At 41.4% G+C, this 18,560-nt stretch overlaps 1 protein-coding gene across 2 annotated transcripts in view; it reads left to right on the top strand.

The window, feature by feature from the left end:
• Window positions 1-2,160: 2,160 nt before the first annotated feature.
• Window positions 2,161-18,560, top strand: part of FGD4 (FYVE, RhoGEF and PH domain containing 4) — a 188,417-nt gene continuing 172,017 nt past the window's right edge. The window contains exon 1 of one of the 2 annotated variants that reach the window (XM_057701930.1): window positions 2,161-2,517. In XM_057701930.1, coding sequence (XP_057557913.1) covers window positions 2,277-2,517 — 241 coding nt within the window. In that variant the 5' untranslated portion in view covers window positions 2,161-2,276. The remainder of the gene's footprint in view (window positions 2,518-18,560) is intronic. The other variant, XM_057701931.1, reaches the window with a different exon arrangement.

The following is an 18,560-nucleotide window of genomic DNA, read 5'->3' as shown; positions in this document are numbered from 1 at the left end:
GAAATTGTTTCTATCAGAGAATATTAAGGATCATAACATTGAGAGAGGAAATGTCAGATGATGTATGGACTTCTGAAAATACAGACATCCACTGATGTTAACTAATATTATATTAGGTACAGTGAACAACTTGAACCAAGAAAGAAACAGAAATACGTATAATGTAAACAAATCAAAAATATCCAAATAAGGAAGCATTAAACTGCTGCCCCAAATACTTGTGGTAAGATACCTTTTTGCCCCATACAGGCTTTACTGCAGTTCTCTACAGAAAGAGTAAGCATCTACTGAGATAGTAGGAAGGGGGAGGCAGCAGGGGGTGGTACCTTTGTTTCATCAGTAACCAGTTCTCTAAAAGAGGAGATTGCCATCATCTTCTCACTTAAAAATAGATGGCTCTGAGCTAGGTTGCTAGCACGACAGTATTGACTGCAACACCACCTTTTTCCCCCAAATCTATCATCTATCTATCTATCTATCTATCTATCTATCTATCTATCTATCTATCATCTATCTATCTATCTATCTATCTATCTATCTATCTATCTATCTATCATCTATCTATCTGCATCAGGTCTTAGTTGTGTTATGTGGGCTTAGTTGCCCCCATGGCATGTGGGATCTTAGTTACCTGACCACGGATCAAACCTGCATCCCCTGCGTTGGAAGGCAGATTCTTAACCACTGGACCACCAGGGAAGTCCTGCAACATCACCTTTTTATTGAACCAAATAAATTATATTTAAAACCTGCATTTAAATTATAGTTAGCTTATGCATATGGAGGTAAAACCCCTTTCATTATTAATTTATATTTGAAACCACTTGTTTAAATTATTTCTGATACTACACGGCATAGATAACACCAATTACAGAGAAAGAGAAACAATAATTAGGTACAATACAGCGATACAGGGATAATATATTCAAAGGGAGCAAAAGCTCCTTTTTTAACAATGTCTGAATGGATGCGTTAGAAATTACGGGTTAGTTCCTTCTCCTAAGGGATATATTTATTGGAGTAACATCCAAGGAGACTGAGTGTTGAACTGCCTCCTAAAAAGTTTTCTTGAGGAGAACTGGGTTATGCGATACACTTTAGGGAGCTGGAGGAGATGTTACCTGGGTGAAGGTCCATCTGAATAAATGTGGGGTGGCTTTTAAGGTGGAACTGAGGGCTGGGGAATTCATTCTGCTTGAGCTGGGGTACTTGGAACGCTGCTCTTTCCCCTCCTACCTCTGTGGTTTTGGAACACAGCCTCTTCATTATTAATGAATTTTAAAACGCAGGTAAGCAAACCAATTCCACCTTCCCTTTTACTTCCACGCACCTCTTCACCTTTGTCTGGCTCGATGCTCCTGGCAAAATTTTTTGGTTCAGTGAGATAAGGACAGACTCTGGGGCAGAGCCTCGGGTAAGGATTCTAGCTCAGCAGTACTATGTGACCCTGTGTAGCTTCCGCACCTTGGTTTTCTTATCTGAAATACCTCACTGGTAAGATCATTATCAAGGGCACAGTGGCGGCTTCAGACACACGGGTGACCCTTGCAGTGTGGGTTTGCGCGAATGGCAGGCTCTGTACAGAGTCCAGAGTAGCTGTAATGATCTTTCTTCCCGAGTCCAGTGCGTGGCCCACAGGTGAGCGCGGCTGACCTTCGGAGCACGCCAGGTATGTTATGCGTCGGCAGGTGAGCGCCCTCGCGGTTCCAGTCGACTCGCGGGCGAGCCTAGGCGCGCCAGGGAGCGGGAGGGGAGAGGAGGGGGGGAGGGGAGAGGAGGGGGGGAGGGGAGAGGAGGGGGGAGGGGAGGAAGAAGGGGAGGGGCGGAGAGGGGGAGGTGAGTAGGAAGGGAGGGGGAGGGGCGTGGGGGGGAGGGGGAGGGGAGGGGCGCGGGAGGGGGAGGGGGAGGGGCTCTCCCGTCTGCACCGCGCGCCCTGAGCTGCTGCCAGGCGGGACGGGGAGGCGGCGGCTGCGGCAGAGGCGCCACAGGCCGAACTGTCGGCGCTCTCGGGGGCGGGCCGGCGATTGGTCCGCAGAGGAGGGGGTGGCGGCGGCCCGAGTCCGTCGCTGCAGCGGCGGCGTCAGGTGAGAGCGCGAGCCTCAGAGGGCGTGGCGTCTGCCGCGCAGGGAGTCGGAGCCAAACTCCCGGCGCGGCCCTGGGCGTCCCGGGAGGCAGGGACGAGGAGGCGGCTGCGGAGGAGGCGCCTGCGGAGGAGACGCCAGAGCACAGCAGCGCCGGCGCCAGCAGCCGCCAAGTTGCCCGCGCCGAGCCTGGGCATGCAGACCACGCCCCCGGGGGTCCGCTCGCTCCTGAGGAGCCCGTCGAGCGCGCGTCAGCGCGACCGCGGCAAGATGAGCGGCGAGGGCGACTACAGCTTCAGGCGCGCGGCGATCCGGCGGAAGTCCAACCCCTCCTACCTGCCGCCCGGCGCCCCGCGGCCCTGGGGTTGGCCTTCGTCGCACCTGGGGTGGGCCGATACGGCCACGTTTAGGGCCCAGGCCGCCGCAGACGCCCCAGGTGAGCGTCTCGGGGGGGTGGGAAGTGGGGGGTGGGGTGGGCGGGGGCGCTGCCGCAGGGGAGGGGCCGCCGAGCGCCCTGCAGGTGTGCCCTGCCCGCCGAGCGCCCTGCAGGTGTGCCCTGCCCGCCGCGGCGGCGGGAGCCGGCGCCGAGAGCTTCCCGAGGGCTGCGCTGGCCTCCCGCCCACTTGCCCACTCTCCCTTCCCCCAGAGGTCCTTGGCGGGAGCGCGCCTGGGGCAGAGCTTACCTGTCATGGAGGTCACTGATCAGGGAATTCCGGAAGTAAAGGGTAACTTTTTTTTTTTAAGTTTGGTTAGGAATTAATAACCTATTTTCTAGATACTGAAGTTCAAGTTTTTTCGCTAAATTGCTTTCGGTAGACCTTGTGAAGGAGTGGTACAGTAAATGCGGGAGGCTGATGCTCGTCCTGGTCCTGCAGCCTAGCTGTTGAGTGACCTCGGACCAGCAAGCCTGAGTGCCCCGGTTTTCCCTATTGAGAAAGACGCTTGAGTGTGAAAAGCTGCAGGTCTCTCAGAAGGAAACTTGTTCCTACTATCAAGAAATTGAATTTTTATTGTGGTTTTGTATTGATAAGGTATCAGTAATGCGGTATTTTGAGTTCTGAATTCTCATCGACTCGTAGTCTTGGAAGAAATCCTCAAAATGATCTATTCCAGCCTACAGCTTCTTCTCCCTTTAAAGGCATTCTGTCTTCCCTAGGAGGGCTTGAAGCTATGTAGAACACATTAGGGATTTTTCTTGAATTGCAAAGCTTTTCTTTACCCCCCCCCCCCCCCCCCCGCAGCTCCTATTGTGCCATAACCAGAGAAGGTTTGTATATAGACGAGTTATGAGGCAGAAACCTTATTTGAGTAGCAGAAATACAAATGCTTCTATTCACTTACGCTCATCTTATTCTTATTAAGCAAAGCTGTTACGGTGGTTTAATTGGAGCTTTAAAAATTTGGTCCTGTCTTGAAGCTGTAGTACTCATAGGGCAGAAAAACATGGTGGATGATGAGTTACAGATTTATAGCCACATTAGGTAAGGGCAGAAGTAGTGATGTGAGAAAATAAGTAATTGAGTTACAGTGCTTTAGGTCTCAATTTCCTCACCTTCAAAATGAAGACTGGTGAAATAATGTCTAAAATCTCTTCCAGATTTAGGTGTTATTCACTCTAAAATGGGTAGAAGAGTGTTTTTTTTCCTTTTTAAGTGAAAATTCGTTACTTTGTTTTCAAGTTCCTTATGAATTTTTAAATTGTTTGAGGTACTCGATTTCTTAATCATCAGCAGTTTTCAGTTTGAGGGTAAACGGATCCAATTTCTTTACATCATTGTTTTACTTAAAATCATGCGCTTAGTTTCAAACTCTTTGAGTAGGTGAGCAAAAGATGAATTGCCTGCTAGAAGTAGGAGTGAGCAGTCTGTAAATCATTTCCTCAAGGAGGCTGTGCTTATTATGGAAGAGTCCTTTTTTCTTTTCTAATCTCTTTTTTTCTGCAGAGAAAATCCAGAACACTTTTTTGGGGTTTTTTGTTTTTTTTTTTTTTTTAGTCGAGATGGAAAACCTAGCAATAACTTTTCTAGATCTGTTAGGCTGTCTCAGTATTGTTTAAAAGAACTCAAAGTTCTTGTTGTCATTATTTTCAGGGTTGAAAATTAATTACTGTTATCTTCCCACGTGTGATTGTTGCTCTTTACCTTAATATAATCTGTAGTATCTGTTGGAGAGTGATCTAGTGTTTTGAAAAGTAGTCTGAAACTATTGAGTGACCACACCCTATTCAATTTGGTGAGGTAAAAACATTTTAGATATTGCTTCCTTCTTGGAGTCTAATCTGCCTCCCTATTAAGTTTCATACAACTGTTTTATCATTATGTAAGTAGGATCCTCCCCTAGTCAAAAAGTAAACCAGGTTTAAATTCCCAAGAAGTGCCAATTTACTCTGCAGTACCTAGAAAAGTATTTATATGTGAAAACTACAACATTTAGACCCATTACATATATTGTGGGTGTTACTCATAATCAAAATGTTACTTTCCCTCTTGAAGAAGGAACAAAAACTGAAAAATCAAGAACTTAGAGAATTCAGTTTAGTGGTGTTGTGTTATATTCCATGACTGTGAAACCTGCTATTTTTAGAGTCCTCTGCTTTTTCTCAAAAGAAAAAAGAAAAAAAAAAAAAAAAGAACGAAAGAAAGGGAAGGGCAAAGAAAGAAGGCCTACCAATTGCATCCTCCATATATATCTGAAAGGGAATGTCCTCATCTAGACGAGGTAATTAAATTAAGACATAGGCTTTGGGGCAGTGTAGTGCCCAAGTTCAAGTCCTTGTACTACCAGTTGTATGAATTGAATCAAGTCTCTTAATTTCTCAGTTTCTTCACCTGGACAATGGAGATAACAGTACTTTATAAGATCGTGGGGAGAATAGAGTAAGATTATGTAGATAAATGTCTGGCACAAAAGAAGCATGCAGGTTAGAATCATAACGAGGAGTCATTATCCATTTCTGTTACCCAAAAAGTCTGGTACTAGGACTGGCACATAAGAGACACTGTAAATACTTATTGGATGAATGAAAATCCTTCCCCTATCATGTTCATAATAGCTGCTGTTTCCTGAGTGCATTTTTTATATCTAAGAACTGCTTTGTGATATACACATGAATATGTTTGTGTATGAATTTATTTCACAACCATTTTAATAGGTAGGTAGTATTATGCCCTTTTTCCAGCTGAAGAAATTGAGGCATAGAAAGTTTTACTTACTAACTTGCTTGGAATCGTCAACTGGTACTTATTTAGCTAGATTCAAATTCAGGTGTGCCTGGCATTAAAGGCAATGCTCTTACCACACATCACAGAAAGCACATAATTCCATTATGGTAAAAATTTACATTTAAAGGGATATTTTATACACACACAGTAGGATGAAAATTTTCTTATTGTGTGTGTGTATGTATGGGTTCAGCTTTTTTCTGTGCCTTTCCCTTTTTTTCTTTTCCATAGTCTGAATATCCGAAAGCCTTGGGGGTGGGGGAGAATTTGTCTATTGAATATCATTGAAGATAGCTTATTTCCTTAGTCATTCCTTAGTTTTATGGGAATCCTGAAGGATCTTTATTGAAGATCTATTCCCTAGAAAAATATATTTGTTTCTACTTCCAACCCATGACCACTTTGATTAGCCAAGCATTTTTCTGACTTGAAGAATGTGTAAATTTAGTTCAGGTTTGCTTAAGGGGAAATCAGCATTGTTGTTTTCATTAACTTTTCCACTTAGGCTTTTTAAAAATTAATTAATTTTTAAGAAAGCAATTCTTTTAAAAATATTTATTTTATTTTTGGCTATGTTGGATCTTGTAATTAATTAATTTTTAAGAAAGCAATTCTTTTTTTTCAATATTTATTTATTTATTTTATTTTTGGCTGTGTCAGGTCTTAGTTGTGGCATGTGAAATCTTAGTTCCTTGGCCAGGGATCAAACCTGCATCCCCTGCGTTAGAAGGCAGATTCTTAACCACTGGACCACCAGGGAAATCCCTCCACTTAGGCTTGGTGTAGGTCTGTAGACTTTCTTATCAGTTGGCTTGGATGGAGGGCAGGTTTTTCCTACATTATTCTTTTTTCTGAGGTATAGCTCCTTCAGTGTGGGTCCCAGGTTCAGTCCTTTCCCATTTCACAAGCTCAAGGCCCATGTCTTCCCTTCCACTGCAAGAGCTTCAGTTCCTGGGCTCTAGGTTCACCCACTAGAGTTTAGGTTAATTGTTCTTTTTCTTTTTTTCTCTTGTCCTTGGGAATCTCCTTTATTTTTTTATGATTTCAGCAGTACATTTAAAAGTATATCTGTTGTAATTTATTCAGAATCCGGGTGCTTTGCGGTGAAGGACTTTTCACACTATTTGTGCAGACTTTCTGTAAGTAGAATTCCTTTTTCCAGTTCTCACCATGGTTAGAATACTCGATTTTCAACACATACTCCAATATCCTGAGCACTTTTTGAGGACTAATTTTACCTTTTTGGAGGAGGAGGGATGAAGATTTAGGTTATAGCAGTAAGAGTAGTTACAGTTTATTGAATGCTGGTTCTGAACCAGGACTATATGTGTTTTACTTATTCTTATGACAACATTGCAAGGTAGATGGTATTATCATTTTAGAGAAAAAGGAAAACCAAGTTGCAGTGCTGCACAACTAGCCTAAGCTTTGCAAATAGGATTTGAAGCAGGTCTCTCTGGCTTCAGCACTTTACATCCTTATAATACTAGTTCTTAAGGTTTCCCAGGGCTTTGGAGGCAAAGTGCAATACAGTTACTGTGTCTCATATATGTTAGGTCTAATATTGTCTGTAGCTTGAATGGGTGCATATTATATTTGAAACAATGATTTAAACGGTTTAAAGATTTATAATAAAATAAAGTTTATCTGAAGATTTATAATATGTTAATATCATCAGTGATTCTTAGAAGTGCTTAAGATTGACTTTAAAATAGGAAAGTCCTTCAAAGGAACAGGAACCAGGAAGTTTTCTTATTTCTTGGAACGCCAAGAGCAATTTAAAGAGTAGTCAGTCACCTTTTCTAAAGAGTAGTCAGTAGTCTTTCAGTGAAGAGCCATGTAAACCTGTGAATCTAGGAACGTTGAGAGACTTTGAATCCACAGTCACCTATTTGCTTGCATTCCTTTCCTCTGCCGAGAAAAAGTACGGTCATGGATTTAACTGGTGACAGAGAAGAGGACCTGGAGTTACTGGGGCAGGAATTAGAGGTTGGCCCAAAGCCATTACTTCTGTACTTCCCGGGCATGTAGATTCAATCTTGGTGTAGTCAGGGTTGTACAGGCATGCTTTGCTTTATTGTGCTTCAAAAATATTGTTTTTTTGTGTGTTTTTATTTGTTTGTGTTTTTGTTTGTTTTTCAAATTGAAGGTCCATGGTAACCCTGTGTCAAGCAACTAACTCTTTTGGCACTCTTTTCTCTGCAGCGTTTGCTCACTGTGTGTCTCTGTGTCACATTTTGGTAATTCTTATGATACTTCAAACTTCTTCATTATTATTATATTTGTTATGGTGATTTGTGAACAGTAATATTTGTTGTTACTATTGTAATTGTTTAGGGGCGTCACAACCTTGTCCATAAACATGCTCAACTTAATCGATAAATGTGTGTGTTCTAACTGCTCCACCAACTGGCCATTCCCATCTCTCTTCCTCTCCTTGGGCCTCCCTATTTTCTGATGCACAACAATACTGAATTTGGCCAGTTAATAACCCTATAATGGCCTCTAAGCATTCAAGTGAAAGAAAGAGCCATACGTCTCTCACTTTAAATCAAAAGCCAGAAATAATTAAGCTTAGTGAGGAAGGCATGTCAGGCTGAAAGCCAGGACAGGCTGAAAAGCAGGCCCTGGCGCCAGTTAGCTAAGTTGTGAATGCAAAGGGAAAGTTCTTGAAGGAAACTAAAAGTGCTACCTCAGTGAACACACAAATGAAAGAAAGCAAAACAGCCTTATTGCTGATGTGGAGAAAGTTGTAGTGGTCTGAATAGAAGTTCAAACCAGCCACAACATTCCCTAAAGCCAAAGCCTGATCCACAGCAAGGCTTTGACTCCTTAATTCCATTAAGGCCAAGAGAGGTAAGGAAGCTGCAGAAGAAAAGTTGAAAACTAGCAGAGGTTGGGTCATGAGGTTTAAGGAAAGAAGCCATCTCCATAACATAAAAGTGAAGTAGGTGAAGTCGCAAGTGTGATGCGAAGCTGCAGCAAATTATCCAAAAGATCTAGCTCTGATAACAAAGGTGCTACACTACACAGAAGATTTTCAATGTAGATGAAACAGCCTTCTATTGGAAGATGTCATCTAAGACTTTCATAGCTAGAGAGGCAAAGTCAGTGCCTGGCTTCAAAGCGTCAAAGGACAGGCTGACCCTCTTGTTGGCTGCTGGTGATTTGAAATTGAAGCCAATGCTCATTTACCGTTCCAAAAATCCTGGGGCCCTTTAGAATTATGCTAAATCTACTCTGTCTGTTCTGTAAATGGAACAACAAAGCCTGAATTACAGTACATCTGTTTACGACATGGTTTACTGAATATTTTAAGCCCTACTTTTCAGAAAAAAATTCCTTTCAAAATGTCACTGCTCATGGGGATTTCTAGGTGGCGCAGTGGTTAAGAATTCGCCTGCCAATGCAGGGGACACAGAATTGATCCCTGCTCCAGGAAGATCCCACATGCCGCAGAGCAACTAAGCCCGTGCGCCACAACTGCTGAGCCTGCACTTTAGAGCCCGTGAGCCACAGCTGTTGAGCCCATGTGCTGCAACTACTGAGGTTTAAGCCCAAGCACCTAGAGCCCATGCTCCACAACAAGAGAAGCCACAGCAATGAGGAGCCTGTGCACCACAGCAAAGAGTAGTCCCCGCTCTCCACAACTAGAGAAAGCCTGCATGCAGCAACGAAGACCCAACACAGCCAATAAATAAATAAATGAATAAATAAATAATTAAAAAATGTCCCTGCTCATCGATAATGTACCTTGTTACCCAGAGCCCTGATGGAGATGTACAACCAGATTAATGTTTGGTTTTTTCTGTAATATCTTAATTTTTTATTGGCTGCGTTGGGTCTTTGTTGCTGCGCTTTATTGGCTGCGTTGGGTCTTTGTTGCTGCGCATGGGCTTTCTCTAGTTGTGGCGAGTGGGTCTACTCTTCGTTGTGGTGCTCGGGCTTCTCATTGCAGTGGCTTCTCTTGTTGTGGAGCATGGGCTGTAGGCGCATGGGCTTCAGTAGTTGTGGCTGATGGACTCTAGAGCTCAGGCTCAGTAGTTGTGGCGCATGGGCTTACTTGCTCTGTGGCAGGTGGGATCATCTTCCCAGATGAGGGCTTGAACCCGTGTCCCCTGCATTGGCAGGTGGATTCTTAACCACTGCGCCACCAGGGAAGTCCAAACCAGATTTATGTTGTTTTCATGCCTGCTAGCACAACATCCATTCTGAAGCCCATGGGTCTTTTTTTTTTTTTTAATTAATTAATTTAGTTAATTGGCTGCACCGTGCAGCTTGTGGGATCCTAGTTCCCAGACCAAGGATTGAACCCATGCCCTCAGCAGTGAAAGTGAGGAGTCTTAACCACTGGACTGCCAGGGAATTCCCCAAGGGGTTGTTTCAACTTCCAAGTCTTATTATTTAAGAGATGCATTTTATAAGGTGATAGCTATTGGGTGGGCCAAAAGGTTCATTCATTTTTTTCTGAAAGATGGCTCTAGTAGCACCTACTTGCCTTTAACTTCATCGGAAACAGTTTTGTTAGATTGTATGTGACAGCTGTCATATCAACGTGCATTTAAAAAAAGACATCAAAATTAGTGAATTTTTGTGTAGCCATTTTAATATTGAAGATGGAAGTAAAAAAACAACATTTTCAGCATAGTATGCTTTATTATTTCAAGAAAGGTAAAAACCCAGTTCATGAAGTTTCATGCTGGATGTTTCTCGCTGGACAGTGCTCCATGGTGGGTAGATTGAGAACAGTCAGTATTATACCACTTGGGAAATAGCTGACAGACTCAAAATATCCAAATCAAGCATGGAAAATCATTTGCATCAGCTTGGTTATGTGAATTGCTTTGATGTTTGGGTTCCACATAAGTTAAGCAAAAAAAGCCTTGACTATATTTCTGCACGTGATTCTCTACTAAAAGATAGACGGAGGATGAAAAATGGAATGGAAAAGGTTATGCATAATCTTCCATTAGGATAATGCAAGACCGAATGTTTCTTGGATGATCAGGCAAAAACTGTTACAGCTGAGGTATCACCTCACACCGATCAGAATGGCCATCATCACAAAATCTGCAAACAACAAATGTTGGAGAGTGTGTGGAGAAAAGGGAAATCTCCTGCACTGTTGGTGGGAACGTAAGTTGGTATAGCCACTATGGAAAACAATTTGGAGGTTCCTTCAAAAACTACAAATAGAACTACCATATGATCCAGTAATCCCACTCCTGGGCATATACCCAAAGAAAACCATAATCCCAAAAGAAACATGTACCATAATGTTTATTGCAGCACTATTTACAATAGCCAGGACATGGAAGCAACCTAAATGCCCATCAACAAACGAATGGATAAAGATGTGGCATATATATACAATGGAATATTACGCAGCTATAAAAAAGGATGAGATGGAGCTATATGTAATGAGGTAGATAGACCTAGAGTCTGTCATACAGAGTGAAGTAAGTCAGAAAGAGAAAGACAAATATTGTATGCTAACTCACATATACGGAATCTAAAAATGGTACTGATGAACTCAGTGACAAGAACAAGGACGCAGGTGCAGAGAATGGACTGGAGAACTCGAGGTTTGGGAGGGGGCGGGTGTGAAGGGGAAGCTGAGACGAAGCGAGAAAGTAGCACAGACATATATATACTACCAACTGTAAAGTAGATAGCCATTGGGAAGTTGCTGTATAACAAAGGGAGTTCAACTAGAGGATGGAAGATGCCTTAGAGGACTGGGACGGGGAGGGTGGGGGGGGAGTCAAGGGAGGGAGGGAATACTGGAATATGTGTATAAAAACAGATGACTGAACTTGGTGTACCCCCAAAAAATAATAAATAAATAAAATTAAAAAAAAAAAAACTGTTACAGCTTGGATGGGAAGTTCTGATTCATCTGCTGTATTCACCAGACATTGTACCTTTGGATTTCCATTTATTTCAGTCTTTACAAAATTCTCTTAATGGAAAAAATTTCAGTTCCCTGGAAAACTGTAAAAGGCACCTGGAAGAGTTCTTTGCTCAAAAAGATAAAAAGTTTTGGGAAGATGAAATTATGAATTTGTCTGAAAAACAGCAGAAGTTAGTGGAATAAAAGGGTGAATATGTTGTTCAATAAAGTTCTTGGTGAAAATGAAAAATGTAACTTTTGTTTTTACTTAAAAACCCAAAGGCTCTTTTTGTCCCACCCAATATCAAAGACAGTGATTCCTCTGATGGATCTGGGTAAAGTCAGTTGAAAACCTTCTGGAAGGAATTCATCATTCTAGGCACCATTAAGAAAATAAAGAGTTTAAAGAAAAAAAAAGAACATTTGTAATTCATGAGAAGAGATCAAAATACCAACATTCACAGGAATTTGGGAGAACTTGATTCAAACCCTTGTGGATGACTTTGAGGGGTTCAAGACTTCAGTGGAAGTAACAAGAGAACTAGAATTGAAATTGAGCCTGGAGATGTGACTTGAGCTGCTGCAGTCTCATAGTAAAACTTAAATGGGTGAGGAGTTGCTTCTTGTGGATGAGTAAAGAAAGTAGTTTCTAGAGATGGAATCTACTTCCAGTGAAGATGCTGTGAAGATTGTTGAAATGACAACAGAGAGTTAGAATATTATCAATACGTAGACAGAGTTGGTAAAGCAGTGGTAAGGTTTGAGATTGACTCCAATTTTGAAAGAAGTTCCACTGTGGGTAAAATGCTATTAAACAGCATTGCATGCTACAGAGAAATCGTTTGTGAAAGGAAGAGTCAATTGAAGTCAGCAAACTTCATTGTCTTATTTTTAAGAAACTGTCACAGCCACTCCAACCTCACCCTAATCAGTCAGCAGCCATCAACATCGAGGCAAGACCCTCTACCAGCAACATGATTACGACTTGCTAGAGGCTCAGATGAAGGTTAGCATCTTTTAGTGATGAAGTATTTTTAAATTAAGGTATATACAGTTTTTTGAAACATAATGCTATTGCACACTTAATAGACTATAGTATATTATAGACACAGTTTTTTATGTGCTGGGAAGCCAAAAAATTGTGACTTGCTTTATTGTAATATTCGCTTTAGTGCAGTGGTCTGAAACTGAACCACAGTATCTCTGAGGTATGCCTGAAAATTCTTCTTGACATGCATTTGCTGGAAAGTTGATTGAAAAAGGACTTAAACATGATGCATTTAATTTTATGAATGTGAGTGTAGTGTGTGAGATTCAGTGGGTTTAGAACCGAGCTCATGAGTCTGAATTTTTAAAAAGTATATCAGATAATTCTGATAATTAGCTCGGTTTCCAAATGTCATCATACCGACTGCATCAAGATTACTTGGAGTACTAATTAAAAACCAGCAGCACTGTAAAGTGAATGAGTCAGAATCTCCAGGGAGCAGGGTTAGTTGTATTTTTGACAAGCACCCCAGATGATTCTGATGTGCAACCAACTTTATCAACTACTGTGTATTCCCGAGCAAGGGTAAACCCCACCTTTGGTCCTGAGCCCAGACAATCAGCATTTTTTAGGTGTAAGGCAAAGAATGATAATAGATTGTCCCTCAACCAATACATCATATGGGCCCTCTGTACTTTTGGCAAACTTTTTGCCCATTTCCAATTGATTTCTAATTGTATTTTTTACATTTGGTATACTTTTTTGCTTTGTTCTTGTTTCTCAACTTCACTCATAGATTGAAGTAGACTTTAATTTATGCTGATAGACAATTTATATCCAACTGGAATATCTGATATGAACACAAGTGACTTTTCACTTCTGTCTTGGTTTCTTATTGTCTTATTGCTGCCCTTTCTTTCCTAATCCGGCGGATGAATCCACTCCTCATTTTACAGGCTCCTTGTGCTACACCCCCCACTTCCCTCCAAATGAGGTCTTCCTAGACTTTAAACTTTGATATTCTCTGGAGCTTTCTTCCTTAAACTGCTGCATATACCTCTTGCTGCTTCCACTTCTTCATCCCTTCATCCTGTCTTTCTCCCCAATTCCTTTTCTTTTTTTGGACTTTTCTTTAAAAAATTTTTTTTGACATGCAATAAACTGCATATATTTAAAGTGTACAATTTGATTTTTTTTCTTATTAGTAGTGTATATATGGCAATCCCAGTCTCCCGATGTATCCCACTCCATCCCCCCCACCCCCACCCCCGCTTTCCCACCTTGGTGTCCATCTGTTTGTTCTCTACATGTGTCTCTATTTCTGCCTTGCAAACCGGTTGATCTGTACCATTTTTCTAGATTCCACATACATGTTAATATATGATATTTGTTTTTCTCTTTCTGACTTACTTTACTATATGACAGTCTCTAGGTCCATCCATGTCTCTACAAATGCCCCAATTTTGTTCTTTTTAATGGCTAAGCAATATTCCATTGTATATATGTACCACATCTTTATTCATCTGTTGATGGGCATTTAGGTTGCTTCCATGACTTGGCTATTGTAAATAGTGCTGCAGTGACCATTGTGGTACATGTTTCTTTTTGAATAATGGTTTTCTCTGGGTATATGCTGGGTCATATGATAATTCTATTTTTAGTTTTTCAAGGAATCTCCATGCTGTTCTCTATAGTGGCTACACCCACTTCCTTTTTTTGTTCTAGGCTGACTTCTGTCCTAAACTTAGTGTTCTAAAGTCAGCTGTGAATTCCCAAGTATCATCCAGTAGCCTGTTTGCACTCCTTATTTTGTTTTTGGTTTTTTGGCCGCACTGCATGACTTGCGGATCTAAGTTTGCTGACCAGTGAAGCGCAGAGTCCTAACCACTTGACTGCCAGGGAATTCTGCAGTCCTTATTCTTAATTTCTGGGTGGTATTTGCTTCTTTTTTCCTTTTTGAGCCATGCCATGCAGCTTGTGGCATCTTAGTTTCCCAACCAGGGATCGAAGCCATGCCCTTGGCAGTGGAAGGGCAGAGTCCTAACCACTGGACCATCAGGGAATTCCCGATATTTGCTTCTTTTTAAAGCTCTTTTCTTGGTCCTGATTTTCCCACTTCACAGGATCTCCAGGTTTATTCCTTTGACTAGGTCATTTTTCTCCTTTCTCCAGCGTTCCCATTTTCTCTTTCCCATTGTTTCCTGCCACCTCTATTCTTCCGTGGTGTCATCCACCCTCTGAGCTTCTTTCTCTTTAATCCCTGCTGCTGAATAAATGTAAATGTCCTAAGGGCACCAAATTGTAACTCCTTTTTCTGCTGTAATTTATCCCCTCCTCCTGACTTTCTTGGAAGTATTACTAACCTTGCTTTTGTTAGGCTTCAAAGTTTATTTTAAATCTGCTCTTCCCTCTTATCTACTTGCCACCCAGTCAGCCACCAGTCGTTATTGATTCTCCTTCATTTCATGATGGTGGCCTTTGTCTTATTTCAGGCCACTTCTCTCACCAGCTATCCACTTTACATTGCCCCCGCCCAATTAATTTTCTTAAATCTGGGTATTGGTCATATTCTTCCCATGGTCAAAAGCTCTCTATGGTTCCTAACTGCCTGCTATTGATGTTTATAATAGAATACGCTATATCCAAAACTGATCACTTTAGTGACTTTGGTTAAACCTTTACCAGTAACCCTTCAGTATAGAGATGGACCTTTCACAATTCATGCAAACATTTAAGATTATTTGAACTATTCACTATTAAAGCTGGAATAGTCATGCATTAGTCACACTTCAGGAGGGGTGTGTGTGTGTGTGTGTGTGTGTGTGTTTTCAGGAATGAATTTGACGGTGTATGTAGAGCATTGTCTAGAATTAGTCACCTGTCCTTAGAGTTTAGTTAATAGTGTGTGGGCATTAGCACCAGCAAGTACTCTGAGAGCCCATAATCTGTTTTGTATTATTGCCTCTCTTATGCAGGAATAGAGTGAACACAAACCCAGCTGCTGTGCCCCTCCCATACACATATACCCATTCACTGAAATTAAACTGTCAGTTTCATCAACTGCTGCATCTGCAGGGATGCAGATGGGAAACCAGGGAGCTGCTTCCAGACTGCACTGAGCCACAGTGAAGCCTTGCTGCAGACAAGTATCCAGCCTGCTCTGCAAGGCTGGGTTGTTCCCTGGGGCCTCTGGCAGAATTTTGTGTTAGGCCACATGTTAATAAGTAGCCTGTAAAAGTGCTATGACTTTACCATATGTTATTTGTATTTTTAAAGTATATGCTAATGAGTACATTTAGGAGGTGAAAAGTCAGTATGTAGAGCCAAGTAAATTGTAAGATACCCCAAAAGAAGAACACTGAGGGGTCATTGCTTATATTTTCAAGTGCAATGTGGTATAATGTATGGGAAGTTATCAAATTATAGACAAATTCAGTTAAAATTAATTACTAAAAACCATTTGTAGAAAAAATGTTTTTAATGGGCTTAGAACAGTGCTTGGGGAATGTTCAAATAATAACTTTTTCAGAAGTTTTGTTAGGATTAACACAAATACTGTCCTCACAGGCTGGGTTTCTTTTTGCATCTGATGTGTATCTCTGATCTAGTGCTGTCTCTCCGAATGGTGATTGGCTGCTTACACTTGTACCTGCTGAGTACAAGTTACTGCCCAGTGTACAAGCTCTTCTAGGCACATATCTTCCCACCCCCTTTTATCCACTTTCTGCTTACTCCTCTCCTCCCCTTAGTTGCTGCCAAAACTGCCTTTCACTGCTGGCCTCTCTCTCCAATTGTTTCCTCCTGTGCTGTCTTGAGCCCCACTTTTTTATCAAACTTCCCTAAAGTCTGAATTGTATCACAGAACCACCCTCTGCCTCTGTTTCCTGACTGAACCCTGGTTTTCTCCTTTGAACACTGATTTCCTGGTGACTCAAGTGGCAGTTGATCTTTTTCCATGGTCCACATAGCTGCTGGTCAGGACCTGAGGTCACCTGCCTCTTAGCTTTTCCTGACTATTTGTCTTCTACCCTCCTAGAAAAACATCCTCCTGCATTCACTGTTGCCAGTCACCTCAGCTTCTTCATCAAATTTCTCCTTGTTTTTCCTGTGCCTGCCTCACCAGTCCCTAACTTGAGTCATCCACAGAGTCCACTGAAGGGCTCAGTAAATATTGGGGCAACAGAAGAACCCCAAACTAGCTTCGCATATCTTGCTTCAACATAAGAATTTTCTGACAATGCTGACAGAATATGGAATTGGTTTCCTTTAGTTGTGAGTTCCTTATTAATGAGGATATTCAAGGAGAGGCAAGGTGACTATAGAGTAGACAGATGTCGGATGTAATCTTTTCCGACCAGTATTCCCAGCTTGCACACTAAAATATTCTGTCAGTGGTCTCAGCTGTTCTTCTGTGTCTACACCATTCATGTGCTCCTGTCAGCAGTATGTACTAGTTTTGTTCAGGGGTGTAGTTTTAGGAAAGGCGTGGGAACAATATACTTTGTTCTCCTTGAGATTTCATGGACTAGATGTCCCTTTTATTCTAACAATTCTGCTTATTCCTGGCATCCTTTCTGATGCCTGACTTGACATGATACGTCTTGACTTGAGAGCGTGCTGGGGGTTGTAGGCCCTGGGTTGCTCCTCCACTGAAAGGCCTCAGAATCGTTTGTTATGTTGTCAGGAGTTTCATTAACTTACATCTGTCATTTACCGTATGTTAAATGACATACGGTAAATGACAGGTGTCTTCCTCTTGAACAGCGTTTTTTTTTTTCTTGTCTGTTATTTTTCACTAATTAGGACTTGGCTTTTCAGGTCAAAACTTCTAATAGTGCTCCTTTCTTCTGCCCATCTCTAAAGGGCATACTTTTTTTTTTAAGAACTTTTATTGAGATATAATTGACATACAGTAAACTGCATATATTTAAAGAGTACAATTTGATTTTTTTTCTTATTAGTAATATATATATGGCAATCCCAATCTCCCAATTCATCCCACTCCATCCCCGCCCCCACACCCCTGCTTTCCCGCCTTTGTGTCCATATGTTTGTTCTCTACATCCGTGTCTCTGTTTCTGCCTTGCAAACCAGTTGATCTGTACCATTTTTCTAGATCTGGCATATATGTGTTAATATACGATACTTGTTTTTCTCTTTCTGACTTATTTCACTCTGTATGACAGTCTCTAGGTCCATCCATGTCTCTACAAATGTCCCAATTTTGTTCCTTTTTACAGCTGAGTAATATTCCATTGTATATATGTACCACATCTTCTTTATCCATTCATCTGTCGATGGACATTTAGGTTGCTTCCATGACCTGGCTATTGTAAATAGTGCTACAGTGAACATTGGAGTGCATGGTTTTTGAATTATGGTTTTCTCTGGGTATATACCCAGGAGTGGGATTGCTGGGTCATATGGTAGTTCTATTTTTAGTTTCTCAAGGAACCTCCTTACTGTTCTCCATAGTGGCTCTATCAGTTTACATTCCCACCAACAGTGCAAGAGGGTTCCCTCCAAAAGGGCACACTTTAAAAAGCAATCTGAGAGGTAGAAACTAGGCATGATCAGAAGCAAGATTTTAATTCCCAGCTCTCATAGAGAAAGATGAGATTGTGGAACATCTGATACCTGAAGGGTCACTGTGTTGTTTTCTATCTATTAATGTATTTCATAAGATCTAAAATATTTCATCAGCTCTTTTTAACATTTTAACATCTCCGACGTTGGGATGCTTTTTTCAGTTGGTGCTGTTTAAAAAATTGTGAGACATTGAAATATAGATTGGCCTAAATTTTAAAATGTAGCTGTACAATGTTTACTGCCTCTGAATAAGTAGCAAAGATTATGAATTTCCAGAATGTATAACTGAAAATATTGGCTAACATCCCTTCCCCCCTCCTCTAAACCCAAACATACTAGGTGTGATTACATCTTCTATATCTCTGACTACTTCTTCAGCCTCTTAATTATAATTAACAGTAAAATTATAATTAACAATCAGAGTCAAAACAGTAATAGCTATCATTTATTGAGCAATTACTTTTTTGGTTAGACATTGTCCTAAGTGCTTTACATCCATAAATTCAGTCATCCCTAGTAAGACTTGTAATCCCCATTATACAGAAGAGGAACCAGAAGTCCAGACAGATTTAATAATTTGTGCAAGTTTACTTGGCTGGGGAGCCAGGGTTTTTACCTCAGGCTCTTAACCCCTGTACTTTTCTCCCTCCCATAGTTTTCTTTTTTTAAAAATAAATTTATTTATTTATTTTATTGGTTGTGTTGGATCTTCTTTGCTGTGTGCGGGCTTTCTTTTAGTTGCGGTGAGTGGGGGCTACTCTTCGTTGTGGTGCGTGGGCTCCGTGGCT

Source organism: Hippopotamus amphibius, chromosome 12 (assembly GCF_030028045.1).
Source record: "Hippopotamus amphibius kiboko isolate mHipAmp2 chromosome 12, mHipAmp2.hap2, whole genome shotgun sequence".
Lineage (NCBI taxonomy): Eukaryota > Metazoa > Chordata > Mammalia > Artiodactyla > Hippopotamidae > Hippopotamus > Hippopotamus amphibius.
Note: the sequence above shows the minus strand (reverse complement) of the source record. Positions and strands in the feature narration are given on the sequence as shown.